This window comes from Lactuca virosa, chromosome 4 (assembly GCF_052849685.1).
Source record: "Lactuca virosa cultivar CGN04683 chromosome 4, Lactuca_virosa_CGN04683_v6, whole genome shotgun sequence".
NCBI classification, from domain to species: Eukaryota; Viridiplantae; Streptophyta; class Magnoliopsida; order Asterales; family Asteraceae; genus Lactuca; species Lactuca virosa.
Window position 1 is genome coordinate 100,006,214 of NC_136429.1, and position 20,884 is coordinate 100,027,097.

The 20,884-nt window shown below is 37.0% G+C and overlaps 2 protein-coding genes, 1 long non-coding RNA gene and 1 other non-coding gene across 5 annotated transcripts; 2 read left to right on the forward strand and 2 right to left on the reverse strand.

The window, feature by feature from the left end:
* The first annotated feature begins 457 nt into the window (after window positions 1-457).
* LOC145106680 (magnesium-chelatase subunit ChlI, chloroplastic-like) lies at window positions 458-2,851 on the forward strand. Its single transcript, XM_079043623.1, has 3 exons — window positions 458-698; window positions 1,281-1,393; window positions 1,671-2,851. Exons 1-3 carry the CDS (start codon window positions 590-592, stop codon window positions 2,718-2,720), a joined length of 1,272 nt encoding a protein of 423 aa, XP_078899749.1. The 5' UTR covers window positions 458-589; the 3' UTR covers window positions 2,721-2,851.
* Window positions 2,852-3,790: 939 nt separating this feature from the next.
* LOC145110563 (small nucleolar RNA U3) lies at window positions 3,791-4,004 on the forward strand. The gene has a single exon (XR_013709940.1). It is a non-coding gene; the product is annotated as a small nucleolar RNA U3 (small nucleolar RNA).
* Window positions 4,005-4,730: 726 nt separating this feature from the next.
* On the reverse strand, window positions 4,731-6,156 carry LOC145106681 (nudix hydrolase 11-like). Of its 2 annotated transcripts, none has more exons than XM_079043625.1 (4): window positions 5,855-6,156; window positions 5,633-5,775; window positions 5,309-5,425; window positions 4,731-5,174 (listed from the first exon to the last, which is right to left on the reverse strand). In XM_079043625.1, the coding sequence occupies exons 1-4, from the start codon at window positions 6,075-6,077 to the stop codon at window positions 4,926-4,928; spliced, it is 732 nt and encodes a 243-aa protein (XP_078899751.1). In that variant the 5' UTR covers window positions 6,078-6,156; the 3' UTR covers window positions 4,731-4,925. The 2 variants fall into 2 exon arrangements, with proteins under 2 accessions (XP_078899751.1, XP_078899750.1); XM_079043624.1 differs by having other exon boundaries at window positions 5,309-5,428; window positions 5,855-6,154.
* Window positions 6,157-12,137: 5,981 nt separating this feature from the next.
* Window positions 12,138-13,990, reverse strand: LOC145109938 (uncharacterized). Its single transcript, XR_013709347.1, has 3 exons — window positions 13,791-13,990; window positions 12,923-13,003; window positions 12,138-12,324 (listed from the first exon to the last, which is right to left on the reverse strand). It is a non-coding gene; the product is annotated as an uncharacterized LOC145109938 (long non-coding RNA).
* Window positions 13,991-20,884: the final 6,894 nt, after the last annotated feature.

Genomic DNA, 20,884 nt, shown 5'->3' on the forward strand with positions numbered 1-20,884 from the left:
AAAAATCTTTATATTTTGATCATATGAAAAAATCATCATATTTTGTTGGTGACCGGTATACAGGATAATAATATCAAAATAGATACAATAACCTGTTTTTATGACTTGGATAAATAAAATATAAAACTAAATCATTTATACAACCAAAATATAAAAACTTTTCTTAAGATTTTGTTACTAAAAAACAACTATATTTCCGTAACTAAACAAAATCTAAATTTCTTCCCCAACAACAATCCTCGAATTAAAAGTATTATGCATTTTAAAAAAGTTAGAGGTGTCTTTGTAGAAAAAAATCGAGAAATATTTAAAATAAATAAATAAATAGAGGTATTTTTTCTAGAAAAAAACCATCATCCAACAGCTAGAAATGAAAATTTTCCGTATGTACAATCCGCATGATTACAGCACAATATGGAGCCACGAAGCCAATTAAAAAAAAATGCATCACGTTACAAGCCAATGAAATGATATCTATCCTCTTATCCATATAGAACCCTAGAGACCAGTAGACTAACACACTGATCAATCCACCAATGCTATTCCTACTCGTCTAAACCTTCAGGCTTCAACATATTCGTAAGCAACCATGGCCGGATTACTAGGAACTTCTTCTGCAGCAGCACTACTGAGCTCTCCCTCTATTTCTTCTTCTTCTTCGCCAAAGGCGTCAATTCGTGCTCTATCCTTTAATCCAGGTTTTTATGAAAACTTTTTGTATTTCATTCAAGTTAGTGTCATTCAATCAAAATGTGGGGGGTACGTTAAGAGAACTGTAATGGAATTTTCATTTTGGCATTCTGTTGGTAACGATTCTTCAATTGCGTTTCATCAGTTGTTTCTAATTTTGGGGGTTTCCGTGAAATTAGGAGTTCTGTGTATGGAATTTTGAGGGTTTATGAATGAAATGGGGTGACTGGCTCAATAATTTTAGAGAAACATATAGTAAAATCTACCAGTGTAGCTTTACAGTTTCGCAAAACATTTACTCTGCTATGGAGTGAAATCTTTGCTCTTCATACTTCACTCTCATCCGTTTTTCTTTGGAATTTGAAAGATTTTTCATGAATCAGAACGATTGTTCATGATGATTTTTCCATCGGTTAGAGAAGACTGAGTTGTGAATTTAGAGATATCCTTGGAATGTTGAGCTGGATCTCAGATTTTCGGTTTTAAACCTCGATGTCTTCTATGTTTGGATCTTCACGATAGTATTTGTGTGTGTTATATGAGGTATTATAAAACCAAAACCTAATGCTCGAGCATTCATGTTATGGCAGGTCATACTCAAGGCAGAAGGTTTTATGGAGGTATTGGACTCCCATCGAAGAAAGGAAGGTCTCATTTTTCAATCTCAAATGTTGCCACTGAAATCAGCCCAGCCCAAGAACAGGTACAACTGTTTCCCACTTCCATTTTATCGCAATTAGTGGGTTATCTGTCTTTGTTAACCATAGAAACGAAGTAGTTCATTTTCCATTCTATTGTATTTTAAATGGAATTCGTACAATTTCATCTGATTTAGAATATATACTTTGAATCGGTATAAACCTAATCACCAGACCTTTAGTGCCAACAGGAATGCTGAATGCAGTTTAGGTGTTCGATGAAATGTCTTTGAATCTTGCATATGTATTTTTTTTTTTTATACTAATGAATACAAGGCACAGGCACAAAAGCTCTCAAAGGAAAACCAAAGACCAGTATACCCCTTTGCAGCAATAGTCGGACAAGACGAGATGAAACTCTGCCTTCTATTAAACGTAATCGACCCAAAAATCGGCGGAGTCATGATCATGGGAGACAGAGGAACCGGAAAATCCACAACCGTCCGATCACTCGTCGATCTCCTCCCCGAAATCACCGTCGTCGCCGCCGACCCCTTCAACTCCGACCCAGAAGACCCCGAATCAATGGGCATGGAAGTCCGCGAAAAACTAATCAAAGGCGAACAACTCCCAACCCTAAAAGTCAAAATCAACATGGTTGACCTTCCTTTAGGAGCCACCGAAGACCGCGTATGTGGCACTATCGACATCGAGAAAGCCCTCACCGAAGGAGTCAAAGCATTCGAACCCGGTCTTCTCGCGAAAGCCAACCGCGGGATTTTATACGTTGATGAAGTAAATCTTTTGGATGATCATTTAGTCGACGTGCTTCTCGATTCCGCGGCTTCAGGGTGGAACACAGTCGAACGTGAAGGAATATCGATTTCGCATCCCGCGCGTTTCATCCTTATCGGATCGGGAAACCCCGAAGAAGGTGAACTCCGACCGCAACTTCTCGATCGATTTGGGATGCACGCGCAAGTGGGAACGGTTCGTGACGCGGAACTTAGGGTTAAAATTGTGGAGGAGAGAGCGCGATTTGATAAAAACCCTAAGGAGTTTAGGGAAACGTATAAAGCGGATCAAGAGAAGCTTCAAGAGCAGATAACGGCTGCGAGGAGTTGTTTATCGAAGGTGGTGATTGATCATGAACTTAGGGTTAAGATTTCGAAAGTGTGTGCGGAGTTGAATGTTGATGGATTGCGTGGTGATATTGTGACGAATAGGGCGGCGAAAGCTTTGGCGGCGTTGAAGGGGCGGGATACGGTGACGTCGGAGGATATTGCGGTTGTGATTCCGAATTGTTTGAGACACAGGTTGAGGAAGGATCCGTTGGAGTCGATTGATTCGGGGTTGCTTGTTATTGAGAAGTTTTATGAGGTTTTTAGTTGAAGGAGATGAGTTTTGTATGTGTATTTGTGATTGATTCTTTTTGGTTTACATGTGATTCGACTCTATATGGTACGTTTTGATAAATGTAGATTCGTTTAATGAGAGTTATCTACTAGTTCCAACTTTTGATATGAGATATAATGTATGCTATTGTTGTTCAAATTCATTATAACTTGCCAATTACAAAGCGTGAGGTTACTTCATATATGTATATGTTGATTCAAGTAATACATACAAATACATACACTACAAATAAGGAATAGACCACGTCCACACAAGATGGATGTACCATTATTGAATTTGAATGAAACCTGTTGGAGTTTCAAGTAAGAAACTAAATTATTTTCAAGATATCTGCATGGAATGGGATATATATAATGGGGTTTAGCAAGATAGAAAAATTGTCTATTATATCTTGAAGCGTTTGAGGATGCTACAAGAAATACACATGTGTTGGAGTTGAGAAAATGTTTAACATATTATTATTCACTTATATATTTCTTAACAGAACATATCCACATCTTTCATATTTTTTCAACAGCTTAATAAATTACAAAACATATCCACATCTTTCATATTTTTATAAATTATATACTATAGTAGGTTGTGTGTTTTTTTATTTTATTTTCATGGATATCATGTCTTTTTAACTTCCTCTTTATAATATTTTCGTATTGAAATATACATGTATGGCATTTAATTTTTAAATTTCGACAAAGAAAACCGTTTTAATTAATAAACTGAATACTTACACTAAAAAAAACTCTTAACGCTTTTAAATTTTTAAATTTTAAAAATGTCACATTATACTATAACATAAAGTAAAATCACATAAATTTTAAATATGAAAACCATCTATCAATAACAAAAAACAGTTATAAGTTTATAAATAATAATGTCACATTAAATTTGAAATTGTGTTATTCATAAAACCAAAATAGTTGGTATTAAACCCAAAAAGAAAGAGGGCCGGGGACCGGGGTTAGGTCTGTACTCTTTTGTTTCGTCCCACATGGATGCGAAGTGAAAAAGAAAGCCAGTATAAATACAACAGAGAGAGAAGAAGAAGCACGACCTTACTTGAACAGGATCTGTTCTATAGGCTCGTACCTCTGTATTCTTGATTCCTAAGAAGACAGAAACCCATGTCTGGTTGATGAACCACGACCAATGTAACCAGAGCGTGATTAACCGATCTTCATGGTTCAGGCCATGGCTCAGTAGATGATCGTTGCCAATCCATCTAATGGATCCTGGCATGGTTACATGGTTGTCTGACAGACAATATCAATCTTTTTTGGTCTGGTGAAACTGTTTGACGAAATTCTGTTTGGCCAAATTGGAGATGCAGAGCAAGTTCGATGAAATGCCCTGAAAGAGATTAATGCCATTCTATTCTACCTGCCGTGCCAGTGCCAGGTTAAGATTTATGTTACTTTCATCATGACTGTTAGAGGTAAGCTAAAAAGGCTGATGATGTCTGAACATTTTTGTGCAAAAGACACTTACTTTATATGCTGCTGTTCTATTTTATGATTGATGGGTTTGTGTCTGATTAGTGGAATATGAAATGTTGTGGAGTTATATAGAAAATGTGGCCAATTAGAGATACATAACATGTGTTTGATGAAATGCCTGAACGAAATTACTTTATTTTATTCTTCTGTCAAGGTTATATACTTATGTTTTATGTTACTTTCATCAAGGTTATATACTTATGTTTGATGAAAGGGTTGTGTCTAAACATTTTTGTACAAAGGATACTCTCTGTATGCCGCTGGGCTATTTTAGGATTGATGGGTTTATCAAAAATAGTAGAGTTCTTTGGTGCAAAACTGCAAGTTGATCATGATCTTCATGTTAAGATATCAAAAGTTGGTGCGAAATTGAAACGTGGATGGATTGTGGGGTGATATTTAAATTTTGTAAATGTGTTTGTGATTCTTTTGACAGCTTTGTTTCATGGTCAATAACTCAATATCGTTGCTATTTTTATTATTTTACAACATGTGAAAATTCAAATCAGGTAGTCAGGTACCAATAATCTCATAAATGATCAGGTTGGAACACTATTTCCAAGTTAATTGACATATGATGTGCATAAAAAAATACATAACATAAAATAAAACATTTTTACATATGCCACAGACAAAAAATTTATTTGATACAAATAAGCTTACAATTTTATCTTTGATTCGACTTCTATCACATTTCTATATATTTTGGCTGAATGATTCCAGAAACATTAGAACTTGAGTGGTTTTTGTGCCAGAGTTTAGACGCCCTTTCTTGAAATTCCGGTGGTCGCCGGAAAACGAGGGAGGCGGCAGCTATCAAGATTCCGGCGGTTAGAGCCCATATCACATACACCCTGTTATTTGTTTTATGAGAAAAATAGTGAAGCAAGTATTTGTCTCCCCCATGTTCTCTCTCTTCATGTCGTCTGTTTTCATCCTGAATCAATAATCTTTTGACTTAATGGACTTAATGAAAAAACGACTTATTCCGTAAAGTTACATATGAATGTTTGTTTTTTACATAATACATAAAAAACAACTTAATAGAAGAGAAAAAGCATGAATATTAACCTTGAGAAACATTTCCAAAGGTGCATAGAATATGGATTCCACTTCTCCAGGATTTGGAATCGGATTAAATGCTTGTTTATCCCATAGGATACCCATCACTGGAACTACTGTAACATTCTTCTGCCATTACAATCAAATAGTTGACTACATGTTAAAAACGACTACATAAAAGCTATTGGGATTCTTACAAATCGTTATTTCATGACAAAACAGATAACAAAAGTTCATTTAAAGTAAGCACATTTAGCTCCTATTTGCACAATTTCCAAATTAAATTCAACATCTAATTCATATTGAAATAAAAACCGGAGAAAATAATCTTACCTTGGTTACAAACGGTTCAAGAACAGTAATAACATCTACAAGGGTGGGATCCAAGCCAATTTCCTCTTCAGCTTCCCTCAATGCGGTACGAATATCATCTGTATCCTCTTTGTCCGTTCTACCTCCCGGCAACGACACTTCCCCTGCAAAACGAACACATTTCAAGGTTTTAATTTCATTCAGGCATTTCATCGAATACCTAAAGTGCACGACTTTCTTTACCAGAGTAAGACGACAGCTTTGATGATCGTTCGGTTAAAATAACATAGATGTCATCTTCTTCCTCGAATAAACATATCAGAACAGCAGCTCGGTTGGGTCTTTTGGATCTTTCGGTTTGACCAATTGAGGGGTCATCTGAAATTGGGAAAACAGACTTCGATTGACGAAATCGTTGAGACAAGTCTAATAGCTTCTGTGATCTTGTAAAGTTATTGGAATCCATGAACAATATTCAATCCAATTACCGTGTGCTGGTAAGTTAGATCATATATGGGTTAATGGTCAACGTTGGTGTAATTTAAAATAGATACCAGATCTTATTTATTGTTTAAAAAAGAACGCAAATTTGGTATGGGTTAATAGTCAACTGCCAGATCTTATTTAACAACTTATTTATTGTTAAAAAAAACGCAAATTTCGTATGGGTTAATAGTCAACTGCTTATTTAACAACTTATTTATTGTTAAAAAAAACGCAAATTTGGTATGTGTTAACGGTCAACTGCCAGATCTTATTTAACAACTTATTTATTGTTAAAAAAACGGAAATTTGGTATGGGTTAATACTTAATAGTCAACTGCCAGATCTTATTTATTGTTCTGCAAATTTGATCCGTGTGATTCGCAAAAAACTATGGATAGAGTCCAAAACGTTTCGGACTTGCATGAAAAGTCCAAAACAAAAAATATTTCATGTTTTTTATCATAAAATTAAGAAATTTTCGTGGTTTTGATCCTTGAAAAACCTGAAATGACGGTTATGCCCTTTTAACTTCTTTTTTATATTTTTATATTTTCTTTAATAATTTGTTAATTAAAAATAAAAATAAAAGAATTAGACTCTCTCTCTCTCTCTCTCTCTCTCTCTCTCTCTCTCTCTCTCTCTCTCTCTCTCTCTCTCTCTCTCTCTCTCTCTCTCTCTCTCTCTCTCTCTCTCTCTCTCTCTCTCTCTCTCTCTCTGAAAAAAGAAACACCCATTCAATTCCCCCACCCTATCATCATCATCATCTTCTTCTTCTTATTTTTCTTCTTGTTTCTCACCTACACGCACCATCAGAAAAAATAAACCCTTATTATTATTTTTTGAATTCTCCTAAATTCGAAGTAGCCTTCTGTGAGCCATTTTTGAGTTCCAGTTGTCGAGGGCGCCTATGTTTTGATGTGAAAATAAGGCTGATAATGGATGCTATGACGATGGTGGTTCGTTGGATTTCATGTTGCTGATTTCAGGTATGTATCGCAGCAAATCTACTTTACCAAACATTTCTCATTGTTTCTTCTCTTCTAAATCGATCTATGTGTTTAGTATTACACCTTTATCTGATCAGTCTTTTGTCAAGTTGTGGGTTCTTCATTATTTGATATCACCATTTTCCTGTATGCTCTGGATTTTTTTCTTTATTGAGCTTGCTTTTCTACAAAGATCGCAAATGGAGTTCCTTAAAGTGAAAAGGGGAAGGGACACCCATAACGGGTTTTGTACCCCAGGAGATTTGTGTAACATCCTGTTTCGAAAAGTTTCTTATTTCGGAATTTTGGACAATAAATGGATCAAGTAAAGGCCTTGGGCTTCAAAGGAATAGGGTTTAGACCCTATTGGATGTTGATAATATTCGTCACGCGATCCAATCCCATGGGTTGTGTTGGAGTCAAAGGGGCAAAACGGGAAAAATGATGTTTCAGACTTCTTGCATGAAATATGAATTTTTGTTCGAGAAGTTTTTAGTCCATGATATTTAGATAATATTGTGGGGCTCCTCAACACATTTTTGTGGATATAAAGATCATCGAAATCGGAGTTAAAACGAAGAAATTATGACTGTTTGAAGTTAGGCAGTTTTGGGTTAAGTCGCGTACGCTGGGCGTACGGGGAAGTACGTTGGGCATACTAGGGCATCCCTGAGTACACTGGGCGTACCAGGAGTACGTTGGGCGTATGCGATCAGTGCCCAAACCCTATTTTCGTGGTTTGAGCCCTATTTAAGCTCCTTAACTTCCCAAACCCATTCCATTCTCAACCTCCACCTCTCCAACACCCTCCCTTGAAAACCCTAACCCTAGTTTGAGGCTTTTGAGCAAAAAAATGTGTGCTTGAGTGCTTTGGAGTGTTCTTGGAGCATCTTGGAGAAGAAGGAGCTCTTTGGAGAAGTGTTGGTTGCATTGGAGCTTGTAGATCCAGACTTTGTTCACCTTTATATTTCTTCTAGAGGTATAAAGTTTGAATCTTGATGATTCATTTGATAGATCTAGCTAGTCTTGGGTGTTATAAGCTTTTGGTCACTTTAGTGCATAAAGTTTAGATCTTGAAAATTTGTGACCTTGTTATGGATAAAGTTGGAAATTTTATCCATCTAAACATCATATTGTTCAGATCTAAAGGTTGAGACTTGGACTTAATGGATTAAGTTGGAAAATATGCACTTTTGGTCCCTTTGAGACTTAAAGACTAGATCTTGGTTGGTTGGGCCATTCTAATGGATAAAGTTGGAAACTTTATTCATTATGGAGTTATTAGGAACCATAAAAATTAAGGATGAGCTTTAGAACCGGACCGGTTCGGAACCGGAACCGGTTTTCCTATATTATAAGAACCGGGAACCGGATCGCCGGTTCTAGCGTCGGTTCCGGTTCCGGTCCCGGTTTTTCGGTTATTTTTCAAACTAGAACCGGTTTTTCGGTTACATTCTAAATTGAAGTACAAACACTAAATTACATGATGAAAAAAGAATCAAGTAATTCCGACTTCATATGAGTGAGTTATGCGCATTTTAAAAGTGGGACAAATTTCAAAAAAAAATGTTGAAACAGAAAATACGCAGCATTGATATGTTGTCTTTCGAGGTCTATAACTGATTCAATATCTAACCAAAATATGTGTTTTTATAGTCTAAAATGAACTACAAACACCAAATTACATACTGGAAAAAAAATTAAGTAATTCCGACGTTATATGAATGAGTTATGCTCATTTAAAAAAATGTGACAGATTCAAAAAAACAAAAAAATGCTGAAATATAAAAAACGCAGTTTGGGTATTTTAGGTCTTTTGGGATTATTAACTAAGCTTAAGGTCACTAGTTTCGTTTAGGTGATCAGTAGAGTTGGTGTTGGAGTTATACTCGGTGTTGTGTACTTTTATGCTACTCGTCGGACTGAGGGATGAGTTTTCCTCACTGTACCCGTGGGTCGAAGGCACCAATGCCGACCCACTAGATTATGTATCCTGGTTATAAGATAGTACTATGCTAGTATATGACTGATTAGTAGATCTGTATAATTATATGTATTTGTTGGTTCTATGTTTATGTTTATCTGTTACATATGTCGACATATTGTGGTTGGGTTGAGGCCGTCTTGCTTTGTGATGAAGGCCAAGACACCCAGGCGGTCTAGATAGGTTGTAGGCCCTGTGAGTAGGGGTGAGCATAGGCGGGTACCCGGACAAATTTATTGGAACCGGAACCACCGGAACCGATTCCTGTTCCAGGTACTCGCTTGCTAAAAACTTTTAAACTATTTTAAGCTAAAGGCAATGAGATTCTTAACTTATGACCTTATTTTGAGACCTCACACTCATTGTTTTGAAAATTTTAAAACTCGTTTATGTTAACAACAGGCTTAAATACTCCAACCCATGTAAAGTTTTCAGTTCAAGCCTTATTGTTGTAGTGGGAAATAAATAAGCCGCCTTCTCCTTTTATAAGTTAAACAATATTCAAGCATTGTTGCGTCAAGCGATATGGGATATTATATCCTACACTTTCAGTTCTCAGCTACCCCTTTTACTTTCCTATATTTGTGTTATCTCATATTTTCAAGTCTTATTCACGATTTCTATTGCATTCTTCCATTTCCACTATAAAGAATTAAAAGTAAAACAACTTCATATCTAAGTTTAAAAAAATGTGAGCGTCATTATCATTCAAAGTAGGTATCACAAAATGATAAAGAAATGTTACGATAAAGGCCAATGTTATATTTTTTCACTAAACAATGTTCACAACTGAAGGTATTAACAAAAAATAAATACAATCCTTTGTTAAATATAAAACAACCTAAAATATGATTCATGCATAGGTCAACGTATAAACTGTTATTGAGTACTTGAATTATATATACATATATACACACACAAAAACCGGTTCCGACGGGTACCCAGCGGGTAACGGTTCCAAAAAAATAAGAACCGGAACCGCTTAAGGCGGTTCCTAAACTTTAAGAACCGGAATCGGAACCGCATAAGGCGGTTTCGGTTCCGGAACCGGCAGTTCCGTGGCGGTTCCGGTTCTGAAAGCGGGTACCCGGTTATTATGCTCACCCCTACCTGTGAGTATGTCGACATATTCTAGTTAATCAAGTGTGTTCCTCCAAAAGTCCTAAACATCCCTGGAAGTAACCCTAATGGTTTAGCCTTCCATTGACTTCATTAAACAAATTACTTGAATGAGATAAATGAAATGATTAATAAAATCCATAAACAAAATTAGAATCATTAAACAATGTAGCCTAATGATTATCAAAGTATAGAACAGTTAAACCTTAGGGAAGAAGAAATAATTTCTAGAAAATAAAGAATTGATGAAGATTAACCTCATGAGTAATCAGTTGAGCTCATTGCCAAAGTCCCGTTTTCAAGGTTCACTAACATAGTTAGCGTGGTCGGTAACACTTAATGGACCAACCCATACACTCCCGCTATCGAGGTGTCGCATATTGTTTCACACAATGTCTTCAACTTGAACTTTTCTTCATATTTATCTTGATTGTGCATTCTTCAAGTTCTTTGATGGCTTCATCGGATTTGATCATCTTTGTATTTGACTTGAGCTTGAATATATATACTTGGAAGTTCTTCAACGTCTTATGATGCTTTTTGGTTGTGTGAAAACAATAATAGTCCCCTCCCAACCCCAAAGGCGCATGAGTAAGTAAGACTAAGTACGCAGAGCATGATGACACATATTGTTCGGTTGGGACCTCAATTGAAAGATCGTAGGCTCGAGCCAAAAACCTTCATTTTTCAAACACTTGGGTATTTCACATAACAATTTTTAAATAAATATAGATATTTCCAAACCGGCTGAGCAACCCACAAAATCAATATTAAATATATATTATGACTCGATGTACGAAACTCCTATCATTTCCCATCTTGATGAGTTACATTCAAGATATAGAGAAACTACTAACTCATCACAAATTTCATAGAACCAACCCAAGAAAGAATAATAATAATGAGTTTAAGATAGCAGTACATTCATCCAAATAAAAGACATAAAAATCAAAAGGAAAATTAAAAAAAAAAGTCTTTAACAAACCATAAAAATCAAAATCAAAAGAGGATCTCACCAAAGTTCACTGCGGGGGCGGCTGTGGAGGATATCGTGGGTATAGTGGAGGATACCCAAAGATCGAGCCAGCTAAATCATTAAAGCGAGTAGAGTCTTCTGTAACCGGTGGTAGCTGATGATGCTCATACTCGGATGACGGTGGATAGTTGCTCGGATCCCCGGATCGGTAGAAAACCGGAGCTGGAGTTTGATATCGATATTGTGGCTGATCAATGTCCATCAGGTCATGCTGGACACGACTCTGTCTGTATGCAACATCTGCATAGTACTCCTGCTGGTACAGCTGACGAGTGGCAACACTATAAGTGTTGCCAGCTGTAATGCCGATCCGTCATATCTGCTCGGTAAAATCAGCTAGTGTCGTGTCAACACACTCCATCCATTATAACTTATGTATATGTTATAATGTATGATATTGTTCAAATTCATTATAACTTATGGTGTTGATGGAAAGAAAGTGTGATTTTAGAAGAAATTCCAATCAACTGTTGTCATTGAGGAACCCAAGAAATACACATGAACAGTTGACAACAAAGTGAAAGATCCAAATATTACCTAAAGAAAAACAGTCACTACAAATAAAATGACATTTAGTGGCATAGAAAAAACCCCACTAAAGACCCCTGGGCAATCAGCGGCACAAAAAAAAATGTCACTAGAAGCGCTGCCACTAAAGGCCTTTAGTGGCACTTTTTGATTGTGTGGTTGCAGCCTTATTGGGTTTTAGTGACACTTTTCGATTATACCACTAAAACATTTGTATGTTTTAATGACACTATTTAACTGCAAAAATAAATATTATTTTTATACTTTTAATAACATATTTTTAACAAAAAAAATATATTAATAAATTGGTCCGATTTTTATTTTATTTTAAATGGAATATAAAATAAAAATAAAACAGTTAAAATAATAAATAGAAACACAATATCATCACATTAATTCAAACTTCAAACTTGTCTAAAAGTAATCTTCTCAATATATTCAAAATACAAACGTCTTCAAAAAACTTAAATAAGTCTAAAAATAATATTCCCAAAATATTTAAAATACAAACGTCTTCAATAATCGTCTTCGGTCCCTTGTATGTTTGTAGAGTCACTTCGACTTGTAAGAAAGCCTATAAAACAAAACAAGTTTAGTGATACCTTAACTATTCTAGCAATTATAAAATGATAATCTAAAATTAAGTACGTTATAGCCATTATAATCTAAAACTAGTAGGCTATAGTCAACTTAATCTAAAAATAAGTAAATTACAGTCATTTACCGTCAATATATAGTTGATTTGAAGAATCAAACACCCAAGTACAACATACTAGTAGTATATCCTTGCCAAAACTCCCACATCAACATAGTTTTTGGTAGTTGTTTCATGATATGTGTGTCTATATGGTATGCCATACGAATATGAAAACATAAATCTATTGTCACTGGGACCATTTCTATAACAATTTACTGTCAAAAGGACCATTCTAATTGATGTTACAAAACAATATCTTGGTCTCTTTAACAACATTGTATTATCAATAGTCAACATATGTTTTTCAAAACAGAGACATATCACATAATCAAAGGTTATTATAATTAGAATTGTACAATAGCATTGTTTTTCAAAATGATGGCGTCATTAAAACATAATTTTTTTTTTCAAAACAGCAACATAATCATGTACTTTGTAGATATGGTATTAATAAACCAAAATAATGAGTCCATACCTGATGGTTATGGTTTGTAAGTGACTACAACTGAACTCATAAACAATATCACTTGATATTCTGTCACAGGTTCGTGGAAACCTTCAAAACATAATCATAAGAAAAAAATTTGCACCAGATATAGCTCAATATAGATTTGGACTTCCATAACCATTTCTGGAATCTTCTTTTCGTGTTATGAAATGGATGAATTGATTAGATACAAAAGAGAAAGAGCTACTAGATAAAAGACCATTCAGTTGTGGGCTTCACTAAATCTTGAAATGCATTGGCATGGAAAATATGATTACACCATAAAAAAATCTAAATAAATTTAGAATTTTTTTTAAAACTTATACTAACCAAATATGATTGGTATACATATATAAATATATATAAATAGTACTCATAATCATGTTCATGATTATGATAGTACACAACTTCTTTTAAAGCTTCAGCCTCAACAACATCAATTTAAGGAAAGATAACAAATTCCCAAATTATAGTCTGTGAACAACTAATCTAATTCATTTAGAACAAAATCACCTCTATATACATGAAGAGAGAATATCCCCTTTTCCAAAATCAGTATATTTTAAGTCAGCCTAATTTAATTATGTTCTATATGATTTAGAACATGAACATCTAATCTAATTAATTTAAAGCATAATAAGTTATGTATGCACAAAAATGAGAACTCATAAACAGACAGAAACAACAAATTTCTTTAAAAATATACTGCATAAATAAAGATTGTGCAGTGCTCATACTCACTTCTATTCTCGCTTCTGCATTTCTACAAACACCTTATGATGCGATGGTATGATTTTTTTTCGTTTGGAAACTGAAATCAAAATCAATAGCTGTAATCAATATACAAAAATCATACCTTCTGTTATGATGGTATGGTCTGCTACATTGCGTTTGGATGGTCTGACGCCGGTGATGGTGTGGTTGTTGACTATGAGCTTGTGAAGCGTGATTCGTGTCTAACATAAGAGGCATCAACTTGAGAAGTGGAGATTAGGTTATAGAATACAGAACCAAGGATAAAATATCTAAAGGAGCTAGAGATTAGGGAATGATCGAGCCCGATCTTTTTCAATATGATTTTTTTTAAATTTAGGGTGCGCGAAATGCTTTTAACATTGGGGGGAAATAGGAGCGGGCAACATGAAATTAGAATTTTGGATGTACAGTGGCACAGACAAAATTTGTGCCACTAAAAACATAATAAAGTGTCACAAAAGTAATTATGCCACTAAAAGTTTGTGCCACTAAATGTGGTTTTGTTTGTAGCGAGTGTTCTTGAAAAAAACTATTGATGAAACCATTTTTGATGAATGTATAAATACATTAACAATTTGGTTTTCTTGCACTAGAGGCGGTGGAGCTCCTCAATAGAGTCCAACGGGTCATGCATTCTAATGTCATATCTCCTAGATCCACAAATGTAGTTTTCAAAATAATTGGTTTTGATATCCAGAAAGGGCTAGCGGCGCAGCTTGTTGCCCGTTTGTCTTCAATCGATATGTATTGAACTATACAATTCATGATGTATATGTTTGTATAATTAGGACCATGTCTAAGCATGATGTATCATTATTGAATTTGAATGTAACCTGTTGGAGTTTCAAGTAAGAAACTAAGTTATTTTAAAGATATCCGCATGGAATGGGATATATAATGGGGTTTAGCAAGATAGAAAAGTTGTCTATTATATCTTGAATCGTTTGAGGATACTACAATGTTGGGGTTGAGAAAATGTTTAACTTATTATTATTCACTTATTTGTTATTTCTCAACTTAACAAAACATATCCACATCTTTCATATTTGTACAATAGCTTAATAAATTACAAAATATATCCACATCTTTCATATTTTTATAGTAACTTGATAAGTTATATTATAATATAAGTTATATACTAGCTATAGTAGGTTGTGTGTCTTTTAATTTTGATGGATAACATGTAGTTTTATGTTGTGCAACCACCACTCAAGTTTACATACAAACGGAAGAAGCAGAAAAAGATTCCAAATGAAGGAAGAACCACTACCAATCCTAGCAGCCCTACAGACGTAGTGGAAGAGCAGAGGCAAAATGGGAATTTGGAGTACCAGTTGTCATTCATGTCTATTTAACAGAGAATACAACCTTAGCTCAGGACATCATTTTTTCTTAGAAGTCTCTATTCCCTGGAGATTTGTAGCGTCTCGAATAGCTACTATTAACTATCAATCACTATTTCCATATTTGTATTGCAAGATTCCTGAAGTGTAATACGGAATCTGTTTGGTTCTTGGTGATTCTCTCCTGTTATATCTTTTTTTTTCTATAACAAATTGGTATCAGAGCAGTCCCTGGGACTATGGCTGGAGAAAAAGAGACGGGAGGAGCCCATCTTAAAAGGGTGGAATCGTTGGAGCTGGAGCTGTGAACCTTGTATGATCGACTGGAGAACCAAGGGAATCAGATTCAACACCAAGCTGACTCCATAGCTTCAATTCAGTTGAAGATGGACCAACATCAGTTGAAGATGGACCAAAAGATGGAGGAAATCTTGCGTGCCTCGTCCAAAAATCGAACAACAATCAACCATGGGAAGACTACCGAGGAAGGACAACCTAACAGCACACCGATTCTTTCCGTCGAAGAAACGCCCAGGGTCTACAGCGGAGCGTCGCATAGTGATACATGAGGAACAAGAAGCGGAAATGGGGGGGGCGAAGGCCACACCGGTGGAACCAATTGGAGATATCGGAAGCTGGATATGCCTTTGTTTGACGGGGAAAACCCCGATGGGTGGATCTTGAGAACGGAGCGATATTTTAACTTTTACAGACTATCCGAGAGTGACAAGATGGAGGCGGCAGTGGTGGCTCTCGAAGGAGACGCCCTACTCTGGTTTCAATGGGAGCATGGAAGACGACCGGTCACGCGATGGAATGAATTGAAATTACTCCTCCTTTGACAGTTTCGTCCGATATACGCAGGTACGCTCTATCAACAGTGGTTATCCCTAGGTCAAAGCGGGTCGGTCCATGAGTACCAACGTGCGTTTATCGAATTACTTGCCCCACTTAGAAACATCTCGAACGACTTTATCATGGGTCAATTTATTAACAGACTCAAAGAGGAAATTAGGATTGAAGTCCAACTTTTTGAGCCCAGATCAATTGACCACGCAATGTCAATCGCAATCAAGGTGGAAGGAAAGCTGTGATTCCCCAACCCTCGAAAATCAAACCCCCCTCCTCTCTTACCCAGAAAACGGCGCCACTCATCACCCCCATTAAGACCACCATTTACTCCGCTAACCATGGATACAGAAATAGCTCCAGCCAACATCCAATTAACCGAACCAATGAAGTTCGAAGGCTCACAGATCAAGAATTGCAACAGAAACGAGAAAAGGGGATTTGTTACTGATGTGATGAAAAATGGAATCCAGGGCATCGTTGCAAAAAGAAGGAGCTAAGTGTTTTGATCACCCATGAAGATGATGAACCAGAAACAGAACCAACTTTGGAGTCGGAGTCGGAGCCCGCAATAGAGACCCCGGAAGAGACTGTCTTATCGGAAATTTGTTTAAACTCAGTCATCGGAACGAACAACCCAAAAACACTCAAGTTAACAGGGAAATTGGCTGGATCTGAGGCCGTGGTCCTCACTGACCCCGGGGCAACACATAATTTATTGTCTCTAGAAGCGATACAACAACTCAACCTTCCAATAACTCCCATCGTGGGGTTTGGAGTATCTCTGGGCACCGGGAAGGCAGTCACCGGAAGTGGAAAGTGTGAAGGGGTACTACTGCAATTACAGGGCCTTTGCATCCGGGAAGATTTTCTACCCCTTACCTTGGGAAATTCAGATGTTATACTAGGGGTACAATGGTTGGAGACATTGGGGCCTGTAACCACAAATTGGAAAACGCAGCTAATGAAGTTCCAGATAGGAGGGCAGTGGGTGACATTAAGAAGCGACCCATCTCTTGAACGAGCCAAAATATCACTAAAAACCATGGTCAGAACTTTGGGAATAATGGGAGGTGGGTATTTGATTCAGCTGAGCCTCGTAGAGAAACATCTTCCAAGTCTGTCCATTCCCTCTTGTCCTACATATTTGGAGCCATTGCTACACCAATATGCTCATGTGTTATCATGGGAAGGGGGATTACCACCACAAAGGAACCAACAACATGCTATACAGTTGAAGGATGGAACAGAACCGGTGTCTTTCCGACCTTATAGATACACACATGCACAAAAAAAGAAATGGAGAAGTTGCTACAGGAGATGCTCCAATCTGGGATCATTCAACCTTCCAAGAGCCCTTTTTCAAGCCCTGTTCTCTTGGTTAAAAAAAAGATGGGTCGTGGAGGTTTTGTGACCGCAGTCTCAACAAGGTAACTGTTAAGAACAAGTTTCTGATACCTATCATAGAAGAGTTATTGGACGAATTGCAAGGGTCGAGGAATCGGGTTATCACCAAATTAGAATGAAAGAAGAAGATATTCAAAAATCAGCCTTCCGATCCCACAAAGGCCATTATGAGTTCATCGTAATGCCTTTCGACCTCACGAATGCCCCCGCTACCTTTCAATCAGTGATGAATGAAGTGTTTAAGCCCTATCTGCGCAATTTCGTCTTAGTATTCTTTGACGACATCTTGATATACAGTCAAGATGAGAATCAACACAAATCTCACCTGGGAATCGTACTGAAAACTCTAAGAACTCACAAATTCTTCGCAAATCCGAGCAAGTGTGAAGTGGGAAAGCTGCAAATAGCATATCTGGGGCATGTTATTTCAAATCAAGGGGTAGCAGTGGATAACGAAAAGATCAAGACGGTGGAGGCTTGGCCGATTCCTTCCACCTTGAAGGAACTCCAGGGGTTCTTAGGCCTAGCAGGATATTACAAAAAATTCATCAATGGTTACGCTAGTATCGCGGCTCCCTTGACAGATCAGTTGCGGAAGGATGGTTTTGGATGGAATGCAGCTGCCAATAAAGCCTTTCAGACCTTAAAATCAGCCCTTGTCCACACACCTATCCTGGCTTTGCCAAACTTTGACAAGTTGTTCATAGTGGAGACTGATGCTTCAGGGGCCGGTCTAGGAGCAGTGCTGACCCAAGACGGACACCCAATAGCCTACTACAGCCAAGTATTGGGAGTAAAGAATAGGCTCAAATCCGTCTACGAGAAGGAGTTAATGGCCATAGTCTTGGCTGTAAGAAAGTGGAGGCATTATCTTCTGGGAAGACGTTTCATCATTAGAACTGATCAACGGAGTCTAAAATTCTTGATGGAACAACGAGAAGTGGGACCAGAATATCAAAAGTGGATGTACAAAATACTCGGGTATGATTTCAAAATCCAATACAAACCAGGTCCGACCAACAAGGTGGCGGATGCTCTCTCACGAACAAACCCAAGGGCTATGGAACTACAATCACTGCAATCGTCTTGGTCTTTGCCAATGAACGAATTGGATAAAGAAATAGCTAATGACTCGTTCATTCAACAAATTCGAGCAGATATCACAGCAGGTGAAGGAAAACATAAGGGGTATACATTAGAGAAAGGAAGATTACTGTACAAGGGAAGGATAGTGATTCCGCAAAAATCAAGTTTTGTTGAAAGATTGCTCAAAGAGTTCCATGACTCTGTGATTGGAGGGCATGCTGGGGAATTCAGAACCTATCAAAGGTTGGCTGTAGAATGGTTCTGGGTGGGCATGAGGAAAAGCATTCAAAAGTATGTTCAGGGCTGTACCGTGTGTCAAACGCAAAAATCCTTGAATACCCATCCTGCAGGACTGCTACAACCCTTACCCATTCATGATCAAGTATGGGATGAAGTTTCAATGGATTTCATTGAAGGACTTCCCAAATCAGAAGGGTACAACTCAATCTTGGTGGTAGTAGATAGACTCGCTAAATATTCTCATTTCATAGCCCTCAAACACCCTTATACAGCCATCACGGTAACTTCCACATTCATCAAGGAAATAGTGAGACTACACGGGTTTCCCACTACCATCGTGTCGGACAGAGATAAGGTTTTCATGAGTCTTTTATGGAAGGAACTTTTCAAATTGCGGGCACACAACTGCTCAGGAGCACCGCGTACCACCCACACACGGATGGCCAGACAGAGATAGTGAACAAGGCGGTTGAAATGTACCTTCGTTGTTTCATACAAGGGAAACCAAAGACATGGATCAAGTGGCTATCATGGGCTGAATTTTGTCACAACACGGCTTACCATACAGTAGGGAAAACCACGCCTTTTAAGGCCTTATATGGACGTGATCCACCACGCATAGTCAAGGCCCATAAGGGGGACACGACTGTCTCGACCGTGGAGGACCAACTGATGGAGAGGGATGCAATTCTAGATGATTTGAAGGCACACTTACTGCAAGCTCAATAGAAAATGAAAAGAACTGCGGACAAGAAAAGAAAAGATGTCAACTTTCTGGAAGGTGAATGGGTATATCTCAAGTTACAGCCTTACATGCAGCGATCTCTGGCCCATAAACCTTTTCAAAAGCTGGCAGCCAGGTTCTATGGACACTTCTTGATTCTGCAAAAAGTGGGAAAAGTAGCCTACAAACTTCAATTGCCCGAGACGGCTAAAATCCATTCCGTTTTTCACGTCTCTCAACTCAAGAAGGCAATTGGAAATTAGATTGTAAACCCCACCCTTCCAACTCAATTGACGGAAGAACTTAAGCTTGACTGGACTCCAGAATTGGTCTTAGGGGTACGCGTGCAGTCGGGGGAACAAGGACAGAACACGAAAGTGCTGATTAAGTGGAAGGGAGTTCCGGAGTTTGAAGCTACTTGGGAAGACTTTACCACCATCTCACAGTCCTTTCCTGAATTTAACCTTGAGGACAAGGTTGATCTTTGGGGGAGGAGTATTGTTGTGCAACCACCACTCAAGTTTACATACAAAAGGAAGAAGCAGAAAAAGATTCCAAATGAAGGAAGGACCACTACCAATCCTAGCAGCCCTGCAGACGTAGTGGAAGAGCAGGGGCAAAATGGGAATTTGGAGTATCAGCTGTCATTCATGTCTATATAACAGAGAATACAACCTTAGCTCAGGACATCATTTTTTCTTAGAAGTTTCTATTCCCTGGAGATCTGTAGCGTCTTGAATAGCTACTATTAACTATCAATCACTATTTCCATTTTTTTTGTATTGCAAAATTCCTGAAGTGTAATATAGAATCTGTTTGGTTCTTGGTGATTCTCTCCTGTTATATCTTTTTTTTTCTATAACATTTTAACTTCCACTTAGTAATATTTTTGTATTGAAATATACATGTTATATGACATTCAATTATTAAATTTCAAAAAAGAAAATTGTTTTAAACAAACTGAATACATTAAAATAAACTATTAAAGCTTTTAATACTTATAATTTTTTAAAATGCCATTATACAATAAAATAAAGTAAATCTACATAAATTTTAAATATGAAAACTATATATCAATAACAAAAAATAGTTATAAGTTAATAACTAACTAGAAAAGATTCCCCGGCGTTGCCGGGGTCGGAAGGTATTGCTTTGTAAAGTAAAGTAGCATGTTGGTTGCTTTTTTGCCGTTAATGTGAGGGTAATTTGGTCTTTTCAGGTAGTAGGGACTGAATTTGTCACCATGGGTAAACCATATGGACCATTTATGTAATTTTGGCGGTGGTGGTGGTGGTGGTGATGGCAGATGGTGGGTGGGTTTATGGTATTGGGTGAATATTTTCTAATAAATAAAATATTAATTTAAAACCAAAAAGAGAATGTTAAATCTAGTAAACCACATGGACCAATCGTGTAATTTTGTCTAACAATAATAATAATAATGATGAGGGACCATTTATGCCAAAAGACTAAATACTAATAATATGTAATAAAAGACGAGGGTTATGAAAAATTCAAACATTGTCTAACAATAATAATAATAAT